Source organism: Molothrus aeneus, chromosome Z, assembly GCF_037042795.1.
Source record: "Molothrus aeneus isolate 106 chromosome Z, BPBGC_Maene_1.0, whole genome shotgun sequence".
Classification (NCBI taxonomy): domain Eukaryota; kingdom Metazoa; phylum Chordata; class Aves; order Passeriformes; family Icteridae; genus Molothrus; species Molothrus aeneus.
In genome coordinates this window covers 10,222,149-10,246,064 of record NC_089680.1, presented here as the reverse complement: position 1 = coordinate 10,246,064, position 23,916 = coordinate 10,222,149, and the positions used below count along the sequence as shown (strand labels likewise).

General features: G+C 40.3%; 1 protein-coding gene across 1 annotated transcript in view; it reads left to right on the top strand.

Moving 5' to 3' along the window:
• The window catches only part of ADAMTS12 (ADAM metallopeptidase with thrombospondin type 1 motif 12), a 141,536-nt gene that overhangs the window by 50,996 nt on the left and 66,624 nt on the right, over positions 1-23,916 (top strand). Inside the window, exons 3-4 of the mRNA XM_066569259.1 lie at positions 316-490; positions 23,056-23,252. Of these exons, the coding sequence (XP_066425356.1) occupies positions 316-490; positions 23,056-23,252 (372 nt within the window). The remainder of the gene's footprint in view (positions 1-315; positions 491-23,055; positions 23,253-23,916) is intronic.

The window sequence follows — 23,916 nt, the reverse complement described above, 5'->3', positions numbered from 1 at the left end:
TCGTGCATCATGTTTGTTAAATCAGCTTTTGACCTTTTACTGGCTTTGTAAAAATATGAGAGTCTTTGACTCAGTTTCAGGTTATTAGGAAGGAGATATTTTTTCTGTTTCACTTTGGACTGTAATGACTGTGAGGTATGAAACAACCTAGATGTATGCAGCAGAATAAATACTAAAAACCTGTTGTGCTCATATTTCTCCAGCGTAAATGACTGGCTTGTGAGGAAAGCTTGGGGTTGGTGGTATGAACAGTATATTTATTTTTGTCTTCTAGTACTGAACAGAAGAGATTAACTCTTTTGTGCTTATTTTCAGACTGGATATTTCCATCTGCCCCATGGGGATTTCTTCATTGAGCCCATTAAAAAGCATCCACAGAAGGAGGGAACACCCCATCCCCATATTATCTATGGTGCAAATAACCTTCCAAATGCATTAAGGAGAAGACGGGCCATCCTGATGGAAAAGGAACAAGCATGTGGACTGAATGGTACTAATTTTGCTGGATTTCAGCCTATTTGTTTTCTGAGTCTTTTTAAGCAGCTATTTTCCAGTGGTGTGTGCCTTTCCTTCTGCCAGGCTTTTAAAAATTCTGTTAGAAAAGATTATGCAAAATGAGAGCATCTCAATCAAAACACCACAGGAGCCACCCATCTGTGTTCCTTTCTGAAAAGTTAAATCCTCCTTATGACTCCTGGGATATATTTTTCATGCCATTGATCCTTTCTACCTCTCAATTTTTCTCCAACCAGAACTGTTCAGTGAGTTTGAAATCTGAATTCTTGAGGATCTTTGGGATAAAAAGATTTGCAGTCAGCATTATTTTTAATAAAATGTTCTCACTCCATGCCAAGTTCTGTCTTCAACATAAAATAAGTCCCATCTAGTCCATGGTTTAAATTTAGGATTTCTAGATTTTCTGTGATTGTTAGCAGATTATTTAAAGAGTTTTATTTAGTTATTCTGAAAGTGAAGTACAGGGCATCAAGAGCAATATTTTTTTAGTAGAAGTAAAAATAGCTTGAATATTGGTGCAGTAATACTCAGGATCATGTCTTTTGTGAAAACAAACTAGTACACTATGCTGGAAGGGAAGACTATGTCTAGAGGGTTGTTGGCATCTCATAATTACAGAATTAGTTTCTTTATTTAGTTAAATAATTTCCTTGATTTATTTCACACCAAGAATGTACACATTTTGTGTTAGTTTTCTGATGTTTGAGGCCTTGGATCTGAGTCTGCACCAAACTTTAAAAAGGCATAGTATTGGTATGGATGAGTCAGTAATTACTTACATGACCTAAGGCCCAAGTTGTGTACCAATAGAGCTGCAGAATACACAGGAATGTGTTTCTGTCTTTCACAGGTCAGTGGTTCAAGAGAAGTTGGTTCCTTTCCAGAAATGGAAAATAAAAGGAGGAATGTAGGAATTTTTAATCCCCAATCATGACTGGTGAAGTTTTACTGCTGTGTAATATGGATTGGTAAATTAAAGAAGCAAAGAACAGCTTGACTCCCCTGTATTTCTGGTCATAGACCTGAAGTGCACCTCTTGCTTGCTGGCCCAAGGTAGTGCAAAATGGTAACGGGGAGAAAGTGAAAAAGCTGATGAGGGAGTTACTCAGTCTTTTGTGATACTGAGAAGGTGAAGGGGAAGCCATAAAAATAATTATGAATGCTGATCCATTTTATTATTCATCAAGTGAAAATACATGTCTACTTAATAGAAAATAACCCTATATTAAAAAAAACAAAAAAACAGGAGTGTCTAAAGGTAATGTTTATATTGGTATCAATTACAAGTAGCTCCCTGAATTTTCATTCCTTCTGCTGACTGCTGGGCTACACAAGAGAAATTAGTTTAGATTTGCCTGTGAAGAATAGGGAAGTTGTTCTTGCCTACTGTCTTCGAGGTTTCTTTTATGGATGAAATAACATATGGATGAAATAACATCTGCATGCAGTAATTTAAAATGTGGAGAGGACATAGGAGATCCTTGGGAGCATGTTTTTTGCTTGCTTTGTGTGGTCTGCTTATTTTCTTTCTACCTCTCACTTTTTGCCTCTTGTATCTTTCTTCAAAGTCATGCAGAATGAGACAGAAAAAGACTGGCTGTACCTGGACACTGTAAAAAAGAACATAACTTCTCTACATTACTTAGATTAGCTAAGTCTGCTCTAATAGACTTGTCAATTTAAACTCCCTGTCTGATGTTACTCTTTCCAAAGTGACAGAATTATTTCTGATATAGTATGTTTGTTATATTGCATACAAACAGAGATGGTGCCTTATGAACTAACAAAGTAGTCAGCTGTAATTTATGTTTCTTTTTTTCAAGTCAGCCCTTGGAGGTAATATCTGCTTTTAACCAAACCATAATCTTGGCTGTCATAAAAGTTAAAGAATCAGTGTGAAGAAATGTATGGGGGTAAAACCATTTCCATGATTACATTTTCCCCTTTGTTTGACAGGATATAACAATCATAGAATCCTCAAAAGACCTTAACATTTAAGCTGTGTGTTATGTGTCCTGGGCTGCATCCAGAGCCCCGTGGGCAGCAGGGCAGGGAGGGGATTCTGCCCCTCTGCTCTGCTCTGCTCTGCTGAGACCGACCTGGAGCACTGCATCCAGCCCTGGGCTCCCAGCACAGGAGGGACAGGGACCTGCTGGAGCCAGCCCAGAGGGCAGACACCAAGATGGTCAGAGGACTGGAGCATTTTTCACCCTGGAGAAAAAAAGGCTTTGGGGTGAACTAATTGTGGCCTTCCAGTACCAGAAAAGAGCCTGCAAGGATGGAGAGTGACTTTTTACAAGGGCTTGGAGTGAAAGGAAAGGGGGAAATGGCTTTAAACTGAAAGAGAGTAGATTTAGATAAGATATTAGCAAAAAATTCTCTATCTTGAGGGTGGTGAAGCTCTGGAACAAGTTGCCCAGAGAAGTTGTGAATGCACCATCCCTGGTAGTCTTCAAGGCCAGGCTGGATGGATCTCTGGTCTAGTGGAAGATGTCCCTGCCCATGGCAGGGAGTTAAAACTAGATGATCTTTCAGGTTCCTTCCAAACCAAGCCATTCTGTGTTTTGTTATCTCATTTCTGAGTAGCCAGCTTTCAACAGGGATAGAAGAAAGAAAGAATTCCATGTCTATTGATACTGCACATTGATAGAGCAGTTGCTCTTGTTAGAAGTGAAATACAGAAGAAAAAGGGAAAGTGTTACAATTCTTGCTTCCTGTGCCAAATGTATTCGCTACTTAGGCTTTAGTGAATACCTTGTGCATAAATACATTTTAAAGGTAGTAAGTTGACTCTGCCACCTTTTCAGGATTTCATGTACTTCATCCTTTTGAGGTTAGTGCTAGAAATCTTGTACACCTATGTGACATCACAGATAGCTTAGAGTAATGCCTTTTGGGATCCCTTCAAGGCAGAGCATTTTCAATTTGCAGTTCACAGTTAATTATAAAAACTAATTCTGTTTTATAGGTTAAATTCAATTTTGTGTTTTCAACCCTCAGCAACTGTTGAGCTGGGGCTTAGCTGATGAAGAGTTCCCTATTGTATGTCTTACAGGAACTGGTGTTCAAATATTTTAACCTTGTGGGCTGAGATTCATCATGAAAGTGTCTGCATTTGTTTATTTGAGCTCTGAGTTTGTTAGGCTTTTTAAAATTAAACTAAGATGCTTGAGTTATTTCTGTGACTTACACTTGGTGTGTGTTCAGGTTAAAGTGTAGTGGTGATTTTTACTTGAAGAAGTTGTATCACCTCAATGCTTACGAGTCAGTGCACAGAGTTGAGTGGTGATAATAGAAATCTTTTAGTCAGAAATTAATCTGCCTGTCAGGCAAGGAATATAAAGACTAGTTGTACAGACAAAATCAAAGTAAAGGAATTACTATGGGGAGAATAGGTAGAGGATGCTAATCCTCTGTGCAGTGTTTTTCCAGGTTTGGTTTTTTTTCTTTAGTGCAAGATCTGCATCTCTTGGAAGAAGCCTTGTGCAACAGCAACTTTTACAAGTTTTACTGTGGCAACAACTGCATAAATATCCAGGGTCCAACCTGCTTGCCTACATGCATGAATATCCAGGGTCCAGCTTGTCTTGCCTACACATGCAATAATGTTTTAGAATCAGTGACTTTCCTGTAGTCTTGCAATGATTACATTAATTATGTTATAATCGGTGTTATCTTTAACAGTTTCAGAGACTTGGAGAAAAATCAACACAGTAAATTACATAAATTAAAACTTATGTTTGTTTTGTACACTTCCATTGCTGCTCAGGCAAATGCCAGCTGACTCAGTCATTAGCTGCATGCAGAACTGAGTTACTAATACTGAAAGTAGCATAACCATACTGGACTCTGCTAGCACCTGTCTCACTGTACCATTTGAAATATATGTGAGAAGTAGCAGAAAAGATAAATGAAAATGTCCCTGTGCCTTATAAAAAACCTCTCTAATCATTTGTGCCCACAGGAGAGGAAACTGAGGATCTGGGAGTTTGTTTTATTCTTCTAAATAGGTGATTTTAAAAGCTTGACAGTGCTCTGAGATATAATTTAAGGAAAGAGGAATTTTCCTACCTTCTGTAGAAAAAGAATGGCCTCCTATTTCTTCTGCTTGTTTTCTTTGCTACTAGGAGGGGACTGGTACAAACAGAGGGAATTCTTTTCCTTGGGCTGGAGAGAAGGACAGGTTGCTGTTGTTCAGAGGGTGAGGGCAGTTAAGTTTATTCAGATTGCAACCCAGTGATTGCTGCAGAAGGCTGTGACATGTAACAAGGCGTGAAAGGTTTAGGGTATTGAAAAAGATCTCTGAGAATGTTTAATTGGAGCTTTAGGTGTAGAAAAATTGGTTATATATTTTACCATCATTTTGGTATTGAAGTATTTGATCAATCTGAAGCTAGGATTAGTTTGGGTTTGAAATAGGCCTCCAACCCCTTGTCTGCAGAGAAATTACAAATCTTGAAACTTATTTTTTTGCGTTTGGAGCAATTTTGCTCCAAAATTGTAATTGTGATGTGATAAAGCTGGAGTGAAAGAAAGGAGAGAAGAGGCTGGCTGCTGTGTGCAATGATGAGGAGGGGAGGGGGAGTTAAAGGAGCAGAGCAACATTGTGCAAAACTGTTTTTTAACAGTTTTCCCATCATCACTCAAAATTTAAGTATTTTGAGTGATAATGGCATAATTCATTTAACAGAAATCTAAATGCCATTAAGCTCTTTCAGACAATTACTACCTGTTCTACTTCCTCTGACTGAAGAACTTTATTCAATTATGGTGTTGCTTTTTGATGATTAACTTGATACTGTCAAAGGCTTCTCTTCAGTTTTTATGCTTGCAAAGTGTACCGTATGAACTAGTAATGCTGGCTTTTGACCCTGAAATCCTTTGTTTAATCACTTGAAAGAAGGAGGGGGAAAAAACCCAGGGCAATATTTTATTCTCAAGCAATAACCTATCTTCTCTTGTTTTAGAAGGACATTATGGCCAATGTAAGCAGCTTTGCTTGAACTCCTGGTTGTAAGCTCAGAACTCCTGGTAGAGGTTCTGTAGCTTCTCTCTGCTTCTAAAGAAAGTTGCTGATATTTTCCCAGTATTTGTTTATCCTGTATTTAATCACATCAGTTATAATTCAGCTTAATTAGCTCAGTTTCTCCAGGACACAGAGACAATTACTCATAGGATGGTAAGTTGGCATATAGAAATTTGATAACTGAGGTTAATGCAGCCTCAATTTAGGGAAGAGCACCCTTCTCCCTGCATGGCTCTTCCTACAACTGGCTCTTCTAAGCTGTTTATGAGATGCTTATCATGAAAAAAAGAGCAAATAGGGACATTCAGTCAGAATGACCTCTATTTTAAAGTAGGTACAACCTAGCAAACAGCTTGCAGGAGAGCACAGAGTATACCCTCATCTCTGAAACAGTTTGCACTGAACTGAAAAAAGTGAGTGTCTCCTTGTGTGGACAGCAATATTTAGCATTTCAGAGATGGGGACCTGGGAAATAAAGATGTGAAATTGGCTTATCACAGCAATCAATGTGACAATTGCTGCTAACCTGTATCAAAACACTCCCCCACCCCCCCCCCCCCCCCCCCCCCCAGACAACCTCATGAAATGAAGTCAAAAGATTCTAAATTTCTTTCGGTTTTCAGGAATACATGGGAGATTTTTTTTTAGTTGCTCTCAGTACAGGTAGAGGAAAAAGGAATAAAATACTGTATTTTCTGCCATTCTTCCTCTCCAGTTAAATAAGTGAGGAGTCAAAACTAAGGTTTACCCAAGTGGATCAAAGTTTTTGCTGAGCAAGGGCCTGAGATGGCTCAATGCTGGCAGAGTACTGGCATCTGCTTCCCCTGTCCCTGATTGTTTTCTCTTTTTCTTCTCTTTTCTGATGGAATTTTACTTTCAGTATTTCACTTGCTCCTGTTAACTGAAGCAAAGTGAATTCCCTAAGTGCTTGTGTTATGCAGGAGGTGGGGAACAAAAATCTGGTAATGCAGGATTGTTGTTATAAGGTCATAATTATTACTTGTCACCACCATACATGCTACCTCACTCAAAGACTGAATAAATTTTAAAGTTCCATGACAAGCCATTTTCCAAATAATATGAATCGAACCTGTGAGGAGGGAGAAGTTTTTCTTCGTTGTGATTCACCAGTCTTTCTGTTCAGTCACTGTGTCACTGGAAAGAAAGTGTTTGCTACACCATGCTTGCTTACTGTATTTGCTTTCCTGTAGTTTTAAGGGTAGTCTGTGATCTCTTCCATGTCTTCATTGAAAGTTTGCTTAACTGCTCATCAGATTGAGGAGTCTCAGTCTGTATCCAGACTAACTTAATTCAGCATGTCTAACAGAGTACTGTCTTAGAGGAATATATTGTGCTCTTCCTCTGTACCTGTAGCTTTCCTTATCAAACTGTGTGTGATGCTATTGCACTTCTTTAGTTTAGCAATTGATTTGGTAAACAAATGCCTTGGGAATATAAATGTTGAATTGCTGCGGTATTGATTTGGAGAGCAATAGTACACTTTAAACTGTTACATATCACATCCATCCCTTTCCCTTTTGTAGAATGACAATGACCTTGAATAATTGTAAACCACATTTTCAGAGGTGAAATAGAAAACTCAGAAAGCTAAGCTGCATTTAGTTAAACGTTTCTGATGCAGGAGTTTGAAAATTTGGTCAGAACACTTGATCCATTAACAGAGTAGTATTTGCAGAGATGTTCAGCCTTCAGTCTGATTAGGGCCAGATTTCTCAGTCATGCTAAGCTCCCTGTGAACCTTCTAATAAGAAACTACAATTACCTTATTATTTCTGGGCAGATGACAGATTTCCAGTTCTTCGTAGAAGTGCTGGACTCGTTCTGAGGGGCTGATGAACTGATACTGGCTCAGCGTCCAGAATTAGTTTCTCTGGAGTCGAATATCCTTGATGAGCCTCCTGTTGTAGATGACCTACTTTAAGCAGGTGTCTGACTTCAGTTTTTCTGCATGAAACACTATTTGCTTGCTTGTGGCTGTGTTCTCTACTCTTTGTGTCCCTGAACTTGGATCCATTTTGTGTGCTTGGGGAGACACCTTTGGAGCAATTGCACTTCAAAGACATTCACAATATTTCTCTAAGCATAGGTTTTAGCTTTATGGTTAGTTGGGAATGAGAGGAACTGTATAACTTGGGAGGTTATTTTTTCTATCCACTACTACTTCAGTTAACCTGTAAGCTCCGTTCTTTTTAGGGATAAGTGGGGTCCCATTTGCATTTATCCCACACCACGCACAATTGCTTGGGCTGCACAAATATCCTGCACCCCTGTGGTATTTATGTACTGTCCTGAAATAAACTGTATGTAAATAACAAGCTGGAGAGATGCTGTTCACTGAAAGGACATATAGATTACACACTTTTTTTTTCCAAATAAATGGAATTATCTCAAAGAATTCATCTTTATGCAAAAAAAGGTGGACAGAAGATTGCTGTGCTAAAAGATCTAGAAAATGTTTTTAGTTGCTGCCCTTAAATACTGCACTTGTTTGAAGATTTTGTGGAACTATTTTCTTGCATGTCCAGATTTCTCTATGAAAGACCATAGGAGAAAATAGTGACTTTTTTCCTCTCACAGTCTCATTTAGACTTACCACTTCCCTTGCAAATACTCAACCTAAACTTACTTCAGCAAATGGCATGTAATGTGTCTTAGCTGAAAAAAGATAGGTGTTCCAGTGTTCTTTAAACAGCAGTGAGATGAGGTCTTTGTACACATAAATTAGACTCCTACAGAAAGTCTCTTCTAAACTGTTCTAATCAATGTCCAGAAACACTGTCCCAAAAATAATCTTTGTACAAAATAAAAAAGTCCAAAGTTTTTATGTCCTTTATTATTCTTTCTTGTAAAAAATGTCTTGGTCTAATACTTTGCTCTTTTGCAGAACAGCTTTTGAGTTGAAGCTACAGAGAGAGATATTTTCATATTTTAAATACTTTTAAAACACAATTAAAACACAATGTCAGCCTGTCTCCCATTCTGCCAAAGTTGAAATCAGCAACAAGTTTCTTTTCTGCCCAAACTTTAAAACAAGCTGAATTCCTCTCTGATCTACACTGTTGTTGGTTGAGCCCCCAGTCTGGGTTCCCTTCAGCTCTCTGGAGGTTTTGGATTTGAATCAAACTCTTCTTTCAAATATTGTGGTTTCAACAAGGGATCATTCCTGTCATTTTCTGTATAATTTGCTTGACATTATTTTCCTGATGTTCTCCAGCTAAAACACTCACTGAACCACTCTCTGCTTTGTGGTATTTTCTTTTCAGCATCCCAGCTGCATCCATTGCCCATGGTGAGATGCTTCTGTCAGTCAGGTCTTCCTCAGAATAACTGGAAGATGAGCGGAGACTTGAAATTTCATCTGTCAGGGTGGTCACAGCAAAGAAGGGCAGTAAAAGAAGGGAGTTTCCTGCAAAGCCTGGACTGGTAACATTGATAGGCAGCTGAAAGTTGTCCAAGCAGAGATAACCTTTATATTGGGGAATTAATTACTAAACAACCTCTTCCTCAGCTTAGGGTTGTAACTTGGTTTTGTTCATAATTATCTATTTTTTGTATATTTTTGTCTCCTTAAGCTATAATTATTCATACTGTTTTATGGTGAATATGAACTGGATGTTTCTTTCAGGCTAGCCTACATTTTTCCCTCTTTCTGGTCCAATGCATTTACATACCTTTATCATCTTAAGGCTTCTTGGTGAGAATAGTAGTCAGGGAATTTTTGCAAATAAAAACTGAAATTGTCATTAAAAAAAACCCCAGAGGCTCAGTGTGTTGGCAGGGCTTTGTTTAATTCTCTTTCCACAGGAGTAAAACTTTCAAAGTTCAAACCCAGTTCTCAGCAAACACTTTCAAACTCCTTGGCATTTAAGTGTGGAAGCCCCCAATGCTCCTGTCTGTGAAGGATTCTGGCATAGTTTTCTGTAAGTAATGAACACAGGGAGTTCAGTTAATTAAAGCTGGTGTTACTGGTGAACCTCCAGTCCATGCATGACAGAAATGCAAATGAATTAATGGGCTTATGACATCCAACAGGTTATAGTGCCTCTGAAAATCAGTCTCTAATAGGAAACTGGAATAAAAAGTCACCCTTAGAACTCTGGCTAAAATGGGAAACATCCTTTAGTCCTTAAGTGGTATTCACAAAGAGCTGAGTGGGACACTGATCACCTGAAGCTGATGTGTTACCCCAGCAGGGTAGCTCATGCAAGCTGGTGGCAGGAGTTATTAACCTCTCACCTCAGAGATGCTGTTGGCTGCCTCCTCTGAGATGATGAGGTTTATGCTGTTCCTCCCCTTGCTCCTTCTAGGAGTTTACAGATGCCTCTGTCAGCTCTCCCCCCCTGCAGGATCCAGTCTGTCCCTGCTCAATGTGTGTTGTGTGTGTACAGGTGCCTCTTCAGTGGCTCAGTCAGACAAATGAAATCTTTTGCCAGCTTGGAACAGGAGAACCTCAACAGTCATCTCTCAAAATGTTGTGAAGCTGGAAAATGTTGTTATCAGGACTTACTTCTAAGGATAGAAAATGCTAACAGTGGTGTGTGCCCAAGATTTTCAAGATATTAGCATAATTAATTTTGGTGACTGACCAGCCCCTTCCCTTCTTCAGGGGGCATGTTCTCATCTGCAAGAGCTGTTCTTTACGTGCTGATGTTTGTAGCAGAGGCACAGCAGGGTTGGGGCTGATCCTGAGCCTTTGAAGGCTGTATTGCTTAGTAACATCATCTGATATTTAAGGCATTTGGCCTCAGCCAGGGACAAGGAGGCCCCTCAAAGTGCTTTTTTCTTTGAGCACAGTGGTGTGATTGGTATTTTAAAGCCAGTGGAGAAATGGAATGGAAAAAACAACAGCTGGTCCAGAGAAAGGCCAAATGAACTCTGTTGTGTAAGCCCAGGGTTAAGAAGGTTATAGCATAAGCAGTATTAGTGATATCATATCAAACCTTGAAAGAATATAATTTTGTTTCACGATTAATTCCAGATTACCTTTCTCTTGTTTTTCTTAGTAATCTAATCCAAAATCAAACTAATTAAAGGTCATTGTTTAACGACCACTTCGAAGACTATTCTGTTTGTCTTTCTGTAACTGTTTCTCTCCACATCACAGACATTATGCTTTAATTTAGATGGTGTACTTTACACTTCTTGAACTGTGGTTTGAACATTTAAAACTGAGATGTCAAGTTTCAGGAATTATGGGTGAACTATAGTAGCTATTGTTGATGAAAAATGAACTTTGGTGCAGGGAATGTTTATTAGATGAGGTGCTTTCTTGAGAATGTGGCCTCTGTGTCTGCAGCATACCTCAAGCATGAAGGTCTTCAGATAGGTGCAAAAAGACTGAGAGATGGAGAAAATGGAGCTCAGAATTTCACTAAGTTGATACCTGTTAGTCAGTGCTCTACCCTTTCCCATCTTCCTTTCAAATTTAGTCTCATGTGAGGGTGCCAAGAGGACTGAACGGCCTACAGTATTTTATGGAAATGTGTATTTATTTTGGATGTTTCTAAGGATGGCTGATGAGGCAAGGAATAGGATCCAGGCATTCTCTCCAGCCTTCACCCTTGTTTATACATACTGGCTCATGCTCATCTTGCTCCTCACCGCCCTTTCATAATGAAAATAAATCATGATAGCTTTGAGTGATGTCTGGAAAATGTGCTGTTTTCTTCATAATTTCGGAAAAAGCAAGGGGGAAAAAGCAGTTGAAATTTAAGTCTTGTAAATGTGACATTACGAGTCAAGCCTAAGGGCATGTGCAGTCCATTAGAACAGCTAATTAGTTCTATTATAAAACAAATGGCATTACCTATTTGCTTGCTCTGTTAGTTCAGGTAAATGATTTCTGAATATTACTATCAATTAGCATCTTTAGACTGATTTGTAATTTTTAAGGTTTTTAGGTAGTAAAACTCAGTGGTAGCAGATGAAGTGGTTAGAGATGCTTCTCTTTCAGGCTTGGGTCTTGCTACAGAAATTGCTTTGGTACTGCCCTGTTTCTAAGATCCTGAGAGCAGGATGGTGACAGAGACAGACTGGATGGGGTGAAGCAGACGTAGCTGTCAGATAAAATGTGTTTGCCAGACACTGTTGGATTACCCTTTGCATTGGAAGCGCAGCTCTGCTTTATTTGCTCTCTAATCACACTTTGTGGTCCAATATGTGGTTTACATGCCCTCCTCAGCATGGAGGTGCTGTTTCTTCTGGATGTGCTGAACTTTCTGAGCTTGCAGTTAGCTACCAGCTTGCTGCTTTGCATGAAGAGAACAAAGGGGAGAGCTGAGCATCCTGTGTGTAGAGAGGGTTACAGTGGGGGTGAAAAGCTGCTGGGGGTGAAGGCTGCAGGGAGCACAGCTAAGATGGCTCTGGCAATATGGGAATCTCAGAAAAGGCTATTTTTCTTTGATTCTCACATGGAACTGGCACCATGACCTGAATTCTGTTGTATTTCAGCTTGTCTGCTGGGCCATATTCGGTGTGCTGCAACAGGTTCCATAAACTTAGCCTTAGTGAATTAATGAGCAGGTGCAGTTTGTAGAATGGGATCATTGGAGAAATCCTGAGAATGTCAATAACACATAAAATAGTTGATGTAAGTACCAAATCTCATCTTCGCTTCACTAAAAGCCAAGGACACCTGTTTTTCCCATGAGTTTCAGAGCATTTGTAGAACACTTATTACTGTCTTGCTTTCTAACTTTTAGAATCACTCTCAAGTCCTTTTAGACTACCTATTAACTGTGAAAAAATATTTTTGAGAAAACAAATGTGAAAAGGAATGTGTTTATACCAATAAGCTAAATAAAATGTTGAAATGCAGCACTAAAATAAAATCTGGCAATTTGTAAAGGGACTGTAATGGACCTTCTGTACTTGGATGACTGAAATAGTTTTGTTTAAAAGTTATGGATAGTGCTGCAAATGCTTTATATTTGGTTTTAGAGTACATTTCTTCCACCTTCTTGTCCCTCTGTGTGTTTTGCTAACAAATTGTATGATATATTTTCTTTGCTGTACCACAGGTGCTTCTACAGCTGACATAGAGAATACCTTCTGGTTAGTTCTGAGAAAAGCAGGGATCTGTCTTCCTACTTAATAGACTTTAGATAAGATGCTGGAAAAAGGCAGGAAGTTTAATCTAGATTATTTTTTTAACATTCTTCTGCCCTTTTGTGATTATTTTTTTAACATTCTTCTGCCCTTTTGTGTTATAAGTCAGAATTTCAGGGCAGCTAACTGACAATTTTTAACCTGTTGATTATAAGCCCAGGAAATTCTCATTGCAAGTGCTCAGTGAAATAATCACATGTTTATTTTACTGGATGATTTATTAATTTATGTAAGAAAATGCATCCTCATACATACATAAATATTTAGTAATGAGGTCAGATTATTTCTTAGTCAGTCAAATCTGCAAGTACAAAGACAAACTTCTATCTGGAACCATTTTTTAAAGAAAAAAATAATTTTATCTGCTTTATGCTTAGACTTGAAATGATATATATATATGTTTCTATCTAGGGCTTCATAACTGGACTGCCATGTTACAACTGGAGAACTCTCTTAAATCCATGTGTTTTATTCTGAATTATTATTGACTTATTTTTACATCTGAGGGAGTTACAGTAGATAAATCTGTCTTGAAATCTGCCCATGTTTTTGTGGTGGCAGTTCCAAAAAGTAATGGGTTCATAGTGGGGATAGTTTCAACTAGGCTCCCCAATTCCTTTGTATGTGCATATTCAGTAACCTCTCTGTTAACATCTTGAAAGGGATTGTTTGAAATATGTCACAGTCAAAGCAGTACTTTTTGAAGGCTAAACTAGAAACTTTTATTTTTTATAAATGTGAATGTATTTCAGTAACTGAATGATAAAATACACAATCCAATACTAATCTAGTGCCAGAATGTGTAGCAGAAACCTGACATTGTAAACATATAAAATAGCTGCAAATCAGGCAGTTTATATGGTGAACATAAAGACATCATCTTTAATAACATTGCCTGAGAAATTGTATTTAAAAGATGCCTGTGGTATACTCTACAATGTGTATTCTGGTTCACCATGTAGCTTTTTATATGGAAGGTAAGTGCTGATCTGACATTTGTTCTCATTGTGGAACACTGTGGATGTTCATGTTCACCACTGTTCCCACGCAATGAGATCATGTTTCTGTTAATCACTGAAATACTCCAGTGTTCTTTGGCATGGCAGCCAAGTAGCATACAACACTCTTTGTAAGTACATTAAATTTTCTCTGTCTCTTGCTCAGAGTGGCCAGATCCTGACTGCTGAGAGGAATGGCTGGGCTGTGCCTCTGCCATGAACATTCACACTGTCACAGCAGGTCTGACAGGCACAGCTATCTGTTTGCTGGTTTTGACTCTTAGAGCTGTTTGGAGATTCCTGGGGGATGAGCTGAACAGCACTTTTCAAGCTGTCTTTGACCCAGAATGAGTCTGAGCACAGTGGAGGCATCAGGGCAGAGTGCTGACATATGAGAGTTGGCCTGAAAATTGTGTGAGGGGCTCAGATGCCTGGACTCCTGGGGGTCACAGCTGAGCTGGAACCTTGCTGAGTATTCAGTGAGGGGTATTGTTTGGTGTTTTGGGAAAGGAAGAGGTGCACTTTGGGAAGGAGGTGCAGAAGAATGCTGTAAGATCAGGACAAGGAGCAGTTCAGTAGTGGGTTGATGTGAAATAGCTGTAGTTCATCAGCCATGCCTTTCACACATAGTTTCTAACCAAACTGCTGAGATTCAGCTTTTGTGAGGGTGAAGCTGTGAGCTGGAGCAGTGTCTCAGAGTGCAGGGAAGCTGCATCCTCTTCTGGGACCACTCAGCAGCCTGGTAATCACAGGAGTGGTAGCATCTCCCAGCTGTGCTGTGCTGTCTCTGTGTGTTTGCCTCTGACTTCCTTCCTATCTGTCCTGGAGAGGAGGCAGGAGCAGCTGGTCTCAGCTGGCTCTGTACTCATCATTTGCAAGCACAGAGAGATGCAAGTGGCTGATTCTGTTTTATTAACTTGAAGAGAAATGATGAGACAGTGAGGAGTTCCTCTGGTGCACGGGTTGGGTCTTGGGGACGTAGAGGAGGCCCTTAAACCCACTTAAATTTGGGATTCTGCATGGGGTAGCATAAGCAGGCAAAACAGTGCTGGGCGTATGTTAAAATCTGATTTGTGAGAGATGCTTCTGCCTGAATGAAGGTGCAAACAGGACTATATGCTGAAGCTAACAGTCTGGATCTTATTTAACAATTAATGTGAGGTAGAGAAATAGAGGGAAGTAGAAGGGATGAAGGAGGGTGAGATCAAGCAGAGGAGAGTCACCACCTGTGGATCGAGCACCATCCCCTTGGTCCTTCTTCACCTGGCATCCTGGAGTACCACTTTCATACAGCCCAAGTTCCAGGGAGCCACAGGATGGTCACAGATGGTGTTCCCACAACTTGGGGTGATACATGGATGAGCAGGTGTTTCCTGTTCCACCGTTTGCCACAGGAGGAATTTTTGTCCGGATGTGTTAACTACAATGTGCTAACCAGATCCTGCCACCAGGCCTGGAATAGCACCTTCCAAATTCCTCTCTTCTGTACTTAACTCAAGTTCTCACTGTGGTGATTTATCTTATGGTAAGTTCCATCTGTGGCATTGACAGTGTTAGAAACAGGCACCTGTACTCCTTAAGCCTTTAAATGTACTGGTTTTGGCATGATGAGGATATTACAGGGAGCATTTTGCAAAGGGTGTCTGTGTGATGGAAGATGGTTGTTGCTGAAAGCCAATACGGGCCCCTTGGGTGTATGGAGCAGCATTCTGTCCTCTCCAAGGAAGGGCAGTGGCATACTGAGGTCTTTGCAGAGGGCTGTTCTTAGATTCTGTGAGCTAAACAAGAAAGCATGTGTGAGCAGAAGCCTCTTGTTTTTCTGCATGGGGAAACCCAAGTGCTCCCTTTCAGTTCTGCATCAGTTTATCCCTGGTAAAATCTCAGGAAAGCCTGGCTGAGGATGGACCAGTGGGGAAGAAAGCACATTACAGTCCAGAGGAGTGAATTATGCTGTCATAGCTGTCTCCTTTGTTACTCTTCAGCTTCTGGTTCTGTTGGGAACAGCACAAAATGGTTCTTCATATTAGGATTTGATAGGTATCAGTGCTGTAGGGACTTTGTTGTCTGATAAAAATGGAGCTGCCGATTTCTGAAGTAAAAGGAAATGCACAAGTTTACTTAGAATCCATGAATCAAATGTGATGATTCTGTTACTCTTTCATGAGGAGATAACTGCTAATGCTTATTTGGCTTAGATTCAATTGCTCTGGTGAAGTTCCCTATGAACGCTATAAGTGGTTCAAGTTGCTTTTGTGCAAGAGGAATGACTCTCCCCAGTCCCTGTGGCACAGCACCCAGCCTGCTGCTATATTCACAAACTTATTAAAGCAAGGAGGTGGAGGCCCCTTTGAGCTGCCTCTAGTCCCTTTAGAGGCTGGTTGCAATCTTCATAGCTTGAAAACCACATTCTCTGTTGTCCGAGCCACTTTTAAAGAGCAAACCTTCCATGTAAAGCATTCACAGTGCTCAAATCCTTGGAATTACAATCTTTAGTAGTCCCTTCTTGTTCTTTCCTTCTTCCAGCATAATTATTGGAGTTTTTTCCTGACGCCTTTCCTTGCCTTGGTGCTCTGTCCTCCATTCCTATGGCCTTGCCAGCTGTTGGAGCTTGGCATTAGAGCAGCCTGCAATGAGTGCCTTTGTGAAAATCGCTTAAGTGACCTTAAAGAACTAATGGGCACTCCAGAGACCTGTGCTGCCAATTTCTGAATCCCACTGGTTCATAACTCTCTTCCTATCCACGAAGCCCCATAAAATATGTACCCTTTCAATGTTTCAGCACTCTCTTTCACTGCTGAGTTCCATAGTGCCAGCACAAACTTACCTGCGGCATACAGGCTAAGGGAATAGAGTCACAGAATCTTTTAGGTTGGGAGAGACCTCTAAGATCATTGAGTCCAACTGTTATTCCAACAGTGCCAAGTCCAACAGTAAACCATGTCCCTACGTGCCGCATCTACATGTTTTTAAATACCTCTGGGAATTCTGACTCCACCGCTGCCCTGGGCTTCTTCCTGTGCTTGGCATGCCTTTTGGAGAACTTGTCCCTCATACACAACCTGAACTTCTGCTGGCTCAACTTGAGGCCATTTCTTCTCATCCTGTCCCTAGTTACCTGGGAGAAGAGACCACCTCCCAGCTGGCTACACACTCCTGTCAGGGGGTTGTAATGAGTGATGGGGTCCCCCCTGAGCCTTCTTTTCTCCAGGATAAACACCCTCAGCTTCCTCAGCTGCTCCTTATCAGAATTGTGTTCCAAGCCCTTCCCCAGCCCCATTACCCTTCTCTGGAAACTCTCTAGCATGTCCGTGTCTTTGTTGTAATGAATAAGACATTTTAGCCTTTTACCCTTGTTCTTGGTCCTGACTGCAGCTGGTTGGTGACCTCTGATTGCCAGCATGTAACCAGTTTGGGTTTTTTTTCATTATTATATTAATTAAATTTATGGAACATAAATTTTTGGAACAAAATATGGAACAGAAATTCTTGGAGTCTGATTCAAGAGCTCCTGGATACGATTTGGAAAACCAAACTGAAAATCAGATAAACATTGACAATGCAGACAACTACTTTAAGATGTCACTCCAAGGTTTTCTGCATAAATTTTCTGTGAATGAATTTTTAGAGAGACATAAAAAGAGAAAGATTATTTACAAAGCCCATATGTTTTAATTCTGATTTTCATCATAATGGTACCCCAAAACTGCATTTCTCTATTATTTTTAGGTTAGCAGTTCTTAAGTTATTTGGCAAGAGACATTATTACATAGACATAATTAATTGGGAATTTGTAATCTGCAGATTTGTTTCACAGTGAGTGTATTTTGTTTTAGATGATACTTGTTTTTCTTTAAAATTTAATAGAATTGTGCTGCAAGTTAAATTGTATTGAGATGCCATTTTACCAAGAGCTAGTTTAATTCATAGAAATGTCACTTCTAATCCATTTCATTAATGTTTTCACCAAAATAAGAGGCACCAGTTAATAAGAGGCAAAGTTGCCAAATGAATGAACATGGAAAGTTCAAGTTACATGGAGTAATGTACTCCTAGGAAAACATCTGACACAGCTATAATTTTTAATTGTCCCTTATTGTCTTGGGTTTAGTTCCTAAGTAAAAAAATAAGAACATTTAGTCAGAAGGACAATCATTGATGCAGAACATTGGCAGCTTCAGGCATATGTCTCCCACGATATTGTTCTCTGTGTACCTCCTGATGCCCAGTGCATCTATCATTCCATCTTTACAGCCTGAATGGTAATGAGCAGCAGGCACTCAGCAGCAGTATCTGATTAAGTGCATCAGTCAAGACAGGTCCAATTTTAGCTTCATTCTACTTCAGAGTGGTGTGACTTCACTGTTTGATATGCCATGTTTTTGACAGCAGGAATGTCAAAGTTAAACAAACCTTGCTGAGTTGTAAGCTTGCTTTCTCTGCGCTTGTTTTTGCTGGGACCTGGGGGTCGTCAGCATGGGCTTGTACATGATTAAGCAGTTGTAATAGTTTCCTGTGTGAGCACTTCTTCACACTCAGAAAGCATTTGTGTCTTAGCTTGGCCTGTTTTAGAAATGCTTGTAAAAACAGCTGGTTTGGTTATCTGTTCAGTTTTAAATTCACACGCTCGCTTCCATTTTTACAACAGTTTTCCCATTATGGCATGTGAGTCCTTACTCTCACATTGTCATCATCCAGACTTAGTTTTGTCTGTTTATAAGCAGATCCTATGTGTAGAAAACTACCTTGTTTATTTCAGGAGGGGAACAGGGAAGAGGATTGCTCGCTGCATTTGATTTGTAAGCAATTAGTAAGTTCTCGCTAGTAGTAAAAAGTAGTAGCTAGTAAGTAGATCAGCTGTGAAAGTTGCTCACTTTCTTAGTGAGAGAGAGTATCGCTTGTGTGGTGACTGTGCTTCAACACACTTTATTGACCTCTTGAAAAACTCACCCCTAAACAGTATCATTTTGTTAATACTGAAAAACTAAAGTCATGTCTTAGAAGAAAGTGAAGGGTTTTGGAAGAGTCATAATGTAGCAAGTTATGTACAGTGTGGAATTTATTCATCTAGCATCATTCACACCTCCTCTCCGGGGTTGTAGTATTTTGACTGTGAACAGTATAAGAGTGGCAAAAATGACAGAGCTCTTGTGCAAAGGGAAGGGAACTGAGAGTAGAAAGTGAAGACACAAATCAAAGCTACTACATTTTGTTTGACGGTCTTCACTTGGAGAGTTCTTCTCTACAACTCAGTAATTCTCCTCTTCTGGGAACTTCCAGACATTTTCCCCTTGCTTCTGCAAAGCTCTGTGTACCTCCAAAGATGTTGAAGGCTGGCAATGTGTAGTTAGCACCTGGAGGTCCCCTTGTGTTGCACTGTATGCTGCATTTCTCCTTGAGCAGCACCAGCAGGAAACAAAAGTAGGAAAAAGCTTGTTTTGTGGAAATCTCAGAGAAAGCTTTTAAGTGAGGTGAATCATGTTTGCTCTTTTAGGGAGTTTGGAGTGGTGGAAGGCAAGCAGAAATTAACTGCTTAACAATCAAGCTCATTTTGAATGGATGAGTTATTCTAAGTGAAGAAGAACTTACGTGGAGGTTTTTAAAGTGAGATCATCTATAGTTAACAATTAGAAAGGTCCTTTCTTACAAAGGACTGGCAAAGAATGTTGTCACCTGATGAAAAATTAAATTGATTTGTTAGAGGGTAGAGCTTTTTTTCATATACACAAACCATGCAGCTTTAAACTGTCCTGAAGAAGCTTGTGCAATACTGCTTTTTTTCTTATATGGGTGAATCTTACAGATAACTCAAAATCTTTCCTAGTAGCTGAAAGTTAAGGGCCTTTTATGTTGTTGTTAGTCAAGTAGGATTTGTAGGGTGGCTTCAAGAGATGTTATTATTTTCACTAAAAATAATTTGGAATTTGATCTTAAAACGCAACCATTTTGCTGAAGTTTATCAGCCATTTCTATCTAGAAGCTGATGAAATGTTGTAATCTACGCCATTGCTTCTGATTATGCAGTCAAATATCTGGATATCACATATCCATGTTGGGACATGGTATGTTACTTGTTGGGCTGAATCAGTTTTTCTAATGAAAGTTTATCTCCCACAACAGCTAGAAACTTCTGAGTGTTGCTGCTTGAATTTCATGTAGTTTGTTACCTGAATCTCTTACCAGCCTTGTTTTTGTTTAATCTTAGACTGTCCTGGCTACACTCTCAGCACTACATTCCTTTTCTGTTCCTAAGGACTCCAGCACTATTCCTATCTGTGTTATACCTCTTCTTCAGAAATCCATGGAAACTCTCAGGGTAGGAGTACCCCCTTTCTCTCTTCTGTTTCTTGTGGAATGAGCTGTGCTCAGCTGTTACGATGGAAAAGAAGTTTTCCCCAGGCAGCACTGTTCCTAGTCTCAGGCCATTCCTCGCTTCTTGGATAATCCTGAACTGGTGGGCTCCCAGTCAAGACTTCCATGCCTGGACAACAGAGTGCCTGTGATTTCTCAGTAAATCTGAAATCACTTGTAACACTTTACTCATTGAAGGTAAGGTTATTTAAATTCACAGCTGGATGGTTAAAAGAGACAGTCAAAATTTGGAGAGACATAAAGGCAGAAGTACAACTGTACTTTGTAGCTGCCTGTATTTTAGTGTGGCTCAAGAGGTTATCCTCTGCTTTGTCTAACTAAAAAAGCTGCCAGGAGATGTCACGCAGTGGGGATCCAGTCCTTAGATGTCACCTACCCAGGTGACATACCCTGCACAGGAGGTTGTCCATCACTGAGGAGAGTTCTTTCTGCAGAATCCTCTGACTATCTGGCATCCATTTTTACCTCTTCTCAGATTTTCATACAATACAGAGCCTCATGCTTAACCAGGACTCCAAACTCTGAGGGTCGTTCACCACTGCAGTCTCTATGACTTTAAACATTTTTACCTTCATTGCTATCAGCTGCCCAGACAATTAGCAATACTTTTTGCTAGCTGTAAACAGAAAACCTAATAGCTGGCCTGAGGTTTTATTTGGCCATAAACAAAGCACTTAACCAGCAGTTTGAATGGAGTTTTTTGTTCAGATAGCTGTGGGGAAGGTTTTTCTCAGCACAAAACCCTTAAAAATGTAGATAATGAGGACTGTGCTTCATAGAAATAAGAATGCTGAAAACTGGGCAAATGTGCAAGGGAGGTTAATGAATACCAGCTCATAAATAGCCCCTCATTGGGGAGATGATTGCTGTAACTGAACAGAGATTGAGGGAGACAGCTGGAGTGGTGCTGCAGTGGGGGTTAGTGGGGTTAGGGTGCAGGTTATAGCAGTGATAGCTCACTGCTGTCGTGTACAGGACACTTGTGCACAGTGGCTCAGTTCTAAATGTGGTTGGTGTTATTTTGTTTATTAAGGTGGCGTATTTCAATTGTGCACATTATGTGTTATCAGGATTGAGGCATCTTTCAGGCTTACGTCAGAGAACACTTTTCTGAAAACCTGAATATATAAATCATCTTTTACACCAAGAGATACACACATCCGGTGGTGCTGCATTTTGTTAGGTGCACAAAATGCCATGATTGTTCTGTCTGCACTTGGATCTAAAAGGCAAACAGCTCATTCATGAAGAAGGTGTAGCTGGTGTGAAGGGACCCAGCTGCCAGGTCATCCGTTCTTCAAGGGCAGAGTGTCTGGGTAGCTGCTCCTCAGCACTGGGAACTGGACACGGAGGTGATGTTGGATAACTGTCCCCTGCCCCACAGTCATGGAGTGTGGGAGCTCAGCACATAACTCTGGATGTCCAGAGTTACCGGGAGAACCCTTGGGGGACTTGGAAATCCTAGAATGTTGCCAGGAGCGTCTGGGAGCTTGATTTTGATCCTTCTAAAGAGGTGACACCTGTTTGAGGACGTGAAAGTCACTTGAGAGTGAAGGGTGCAAAAAAGATATAATTACAGGGTGAAATATAAATTTTAGAGTTTTTGGTACACGGGGGTTATGGAGACAAGATGGAGGGATCAGGGCGTGTCTCGTCCTTCTTTCTTCTTCTTGTCATCCATTTTCTGTAGTGATGTTGGCACTTAAGAGATTGGTTCATGCTGAAAGTGCACTTGCTGATATGAGTGAAAAGTATTAAGAAATAAAGGTAAATATGATATACGTAGTTTTTAGTACAAAAAGACACGACCGCCCCATGGGTGGTCAGAGTGCCCTTGGCTGCCTTGCAGGTCAGACCTCTGTTAGGCAGAAAGAAAATTCTGTAGAAAAAAAAATAATAAACAATCTGAAGACCAAGAAACTGAAGAGTCCAGACTCATCCTTTGAAGCATGGGCCGCCCCAGAACCACTCTACCTGTGTCCGGACAGAGACAGACAGCCAAACCAGACAATGGAGGTGATGCTGGAAAGGCTGTAAGCACTTGGAGCTGCCTTTCTGGCCTGTGGATGTGCCCCATCTGGAATTAGGACATCTTTCATGAGTGAGATGACAAGGGACTACTGCAATACATGTAACAGAAACAAGTGCTCCTGATCCTTTGTAAGACTCAGGAAATCCCACCACTGTAGAAGCATTTCTCAGGGGCATGGGTTGGAAAAATGCCAGCAGTTGCTGTAAAACTGGCATCTCATTTGGTTTTTAGACCCTGCATTATTTAAATTGCTAGTATTTCCCTGGTAACATGGACAGCTGGCGTTCAAAGCTAGAGTGAGTGGAGAGGCATTGGCCCCACTGAACACAGTGCAAGGTTGCTAGCAACCACAGAGCAGAGACTTCTTCCTGAAAAGCATTAGATGCACAGATCCCAACATTACAGTGGAAGCAGTGTCTGTCCTGTCATCGGGCAGGATGGCAGCAGGCAGGGATGCCGTGGCTGCCCTGCTGGTATTTAGATGACACCTGCTGGTCTAATGTCCCCACTTGTCTCAGATATTTTCCATGCACAGAACAAGGCATTCTTGGATGTGCCAAGAATGTATTGGACTTAATGTGCCATTCTAATGGGAAAATGAGCTCCTGTGAAGAACGCATATCCCTTATCTTAAACTATCAGCTGGTGTCTTTGGAGAGGATAGATCAAACCACAGGAGAGAAACTCCTTGAAAAGGGCATCCCCAATTCAATTTTTTTTTAGCTTGGCTCTGTCTCACAGTGTTAATCCCTTGTGTTTGAGTGGAGTGACTTTTTGCTGCATGTTTAATCTGTCTCAGGAAATTCAGAATTTCACTGGACAGCCCCCTTGGTAGTCTGGTGTGCCTTTGGAGTTTCCTCTGCAGTGGGTCAGGTGGGTGGCAGCCAGAAAAGTAACTTCCAGCTAATATCATCCTGCAAGTTTTACAACCATACAGTTCAAGCTTGAAAATATTTTCAAGACAGCATTGCTTTTTACTCTTCCAGATACCCACAGCTTTTTCAAACAGCAGCAGCATCGGAGGGAGAGATGGGAACAAAACCACGCAGCTGCCAGGAGGGTTTCCCGGCGCTCTGTCAGCAAGGAGCGATGGGTGGAGACACTTGTGGTGGCAGACAGCAAAATGGTTGAATATCATGGGAGTGACCATGTGGAGTCATATATCCTCACCATAATGAATATGGTATGTACAATGTTTTGGGGTTTGTGGGTAGGCGAATGAAGCAAACCTGAATTTGATAAAGCTGCTGATCTTCTAACAGGTCTGCAGTGTTGCTCATGGAAAAAAGTGTAGTATCATTAATATATATGAATTGAAACTCTGTATTTTTAAGTAGTTTTTTACTTTGTATTTTGTGTAGGCACAATTTTTCTCTGGATTTATGCGAGATAAGTCTCATAGCTGTAAATTCTACACTAGCTTTCTTTCCACTGAATTTCTGTGTCTCCCTTGGAACCTGTTGCTCAGTGGTGATTTCAGATTTTTCACTGTGGCAGAGATAAATTCTACAGGTTTTAAGTATATAAATTCTTTCATATATTTGTGGATGAGAAAGGTACACAGGGAACCTGCTGGAAATTGTAGTAACTTTGCAAACTTAGCTTTTTTTAACCAGCTTATTAACTGTTTTGGTCACAAATCCAAACAGCAATATATGAGCTATTATGAAGCAAGTTAACTGTCCCAGTTGAAGCCAATACAGCTTTTTTTCCAGAGAAGTGTCCTTCTTGGAGTACAAAGCTCACATTGGAATAAAGAAAAGTTGAACTTCAAATGCTTTCCTTTGTGGCAAGTATCAAAATAGAACTGGTCCTGGGAAAAGCCATAGCATCTGCCCATAGATATG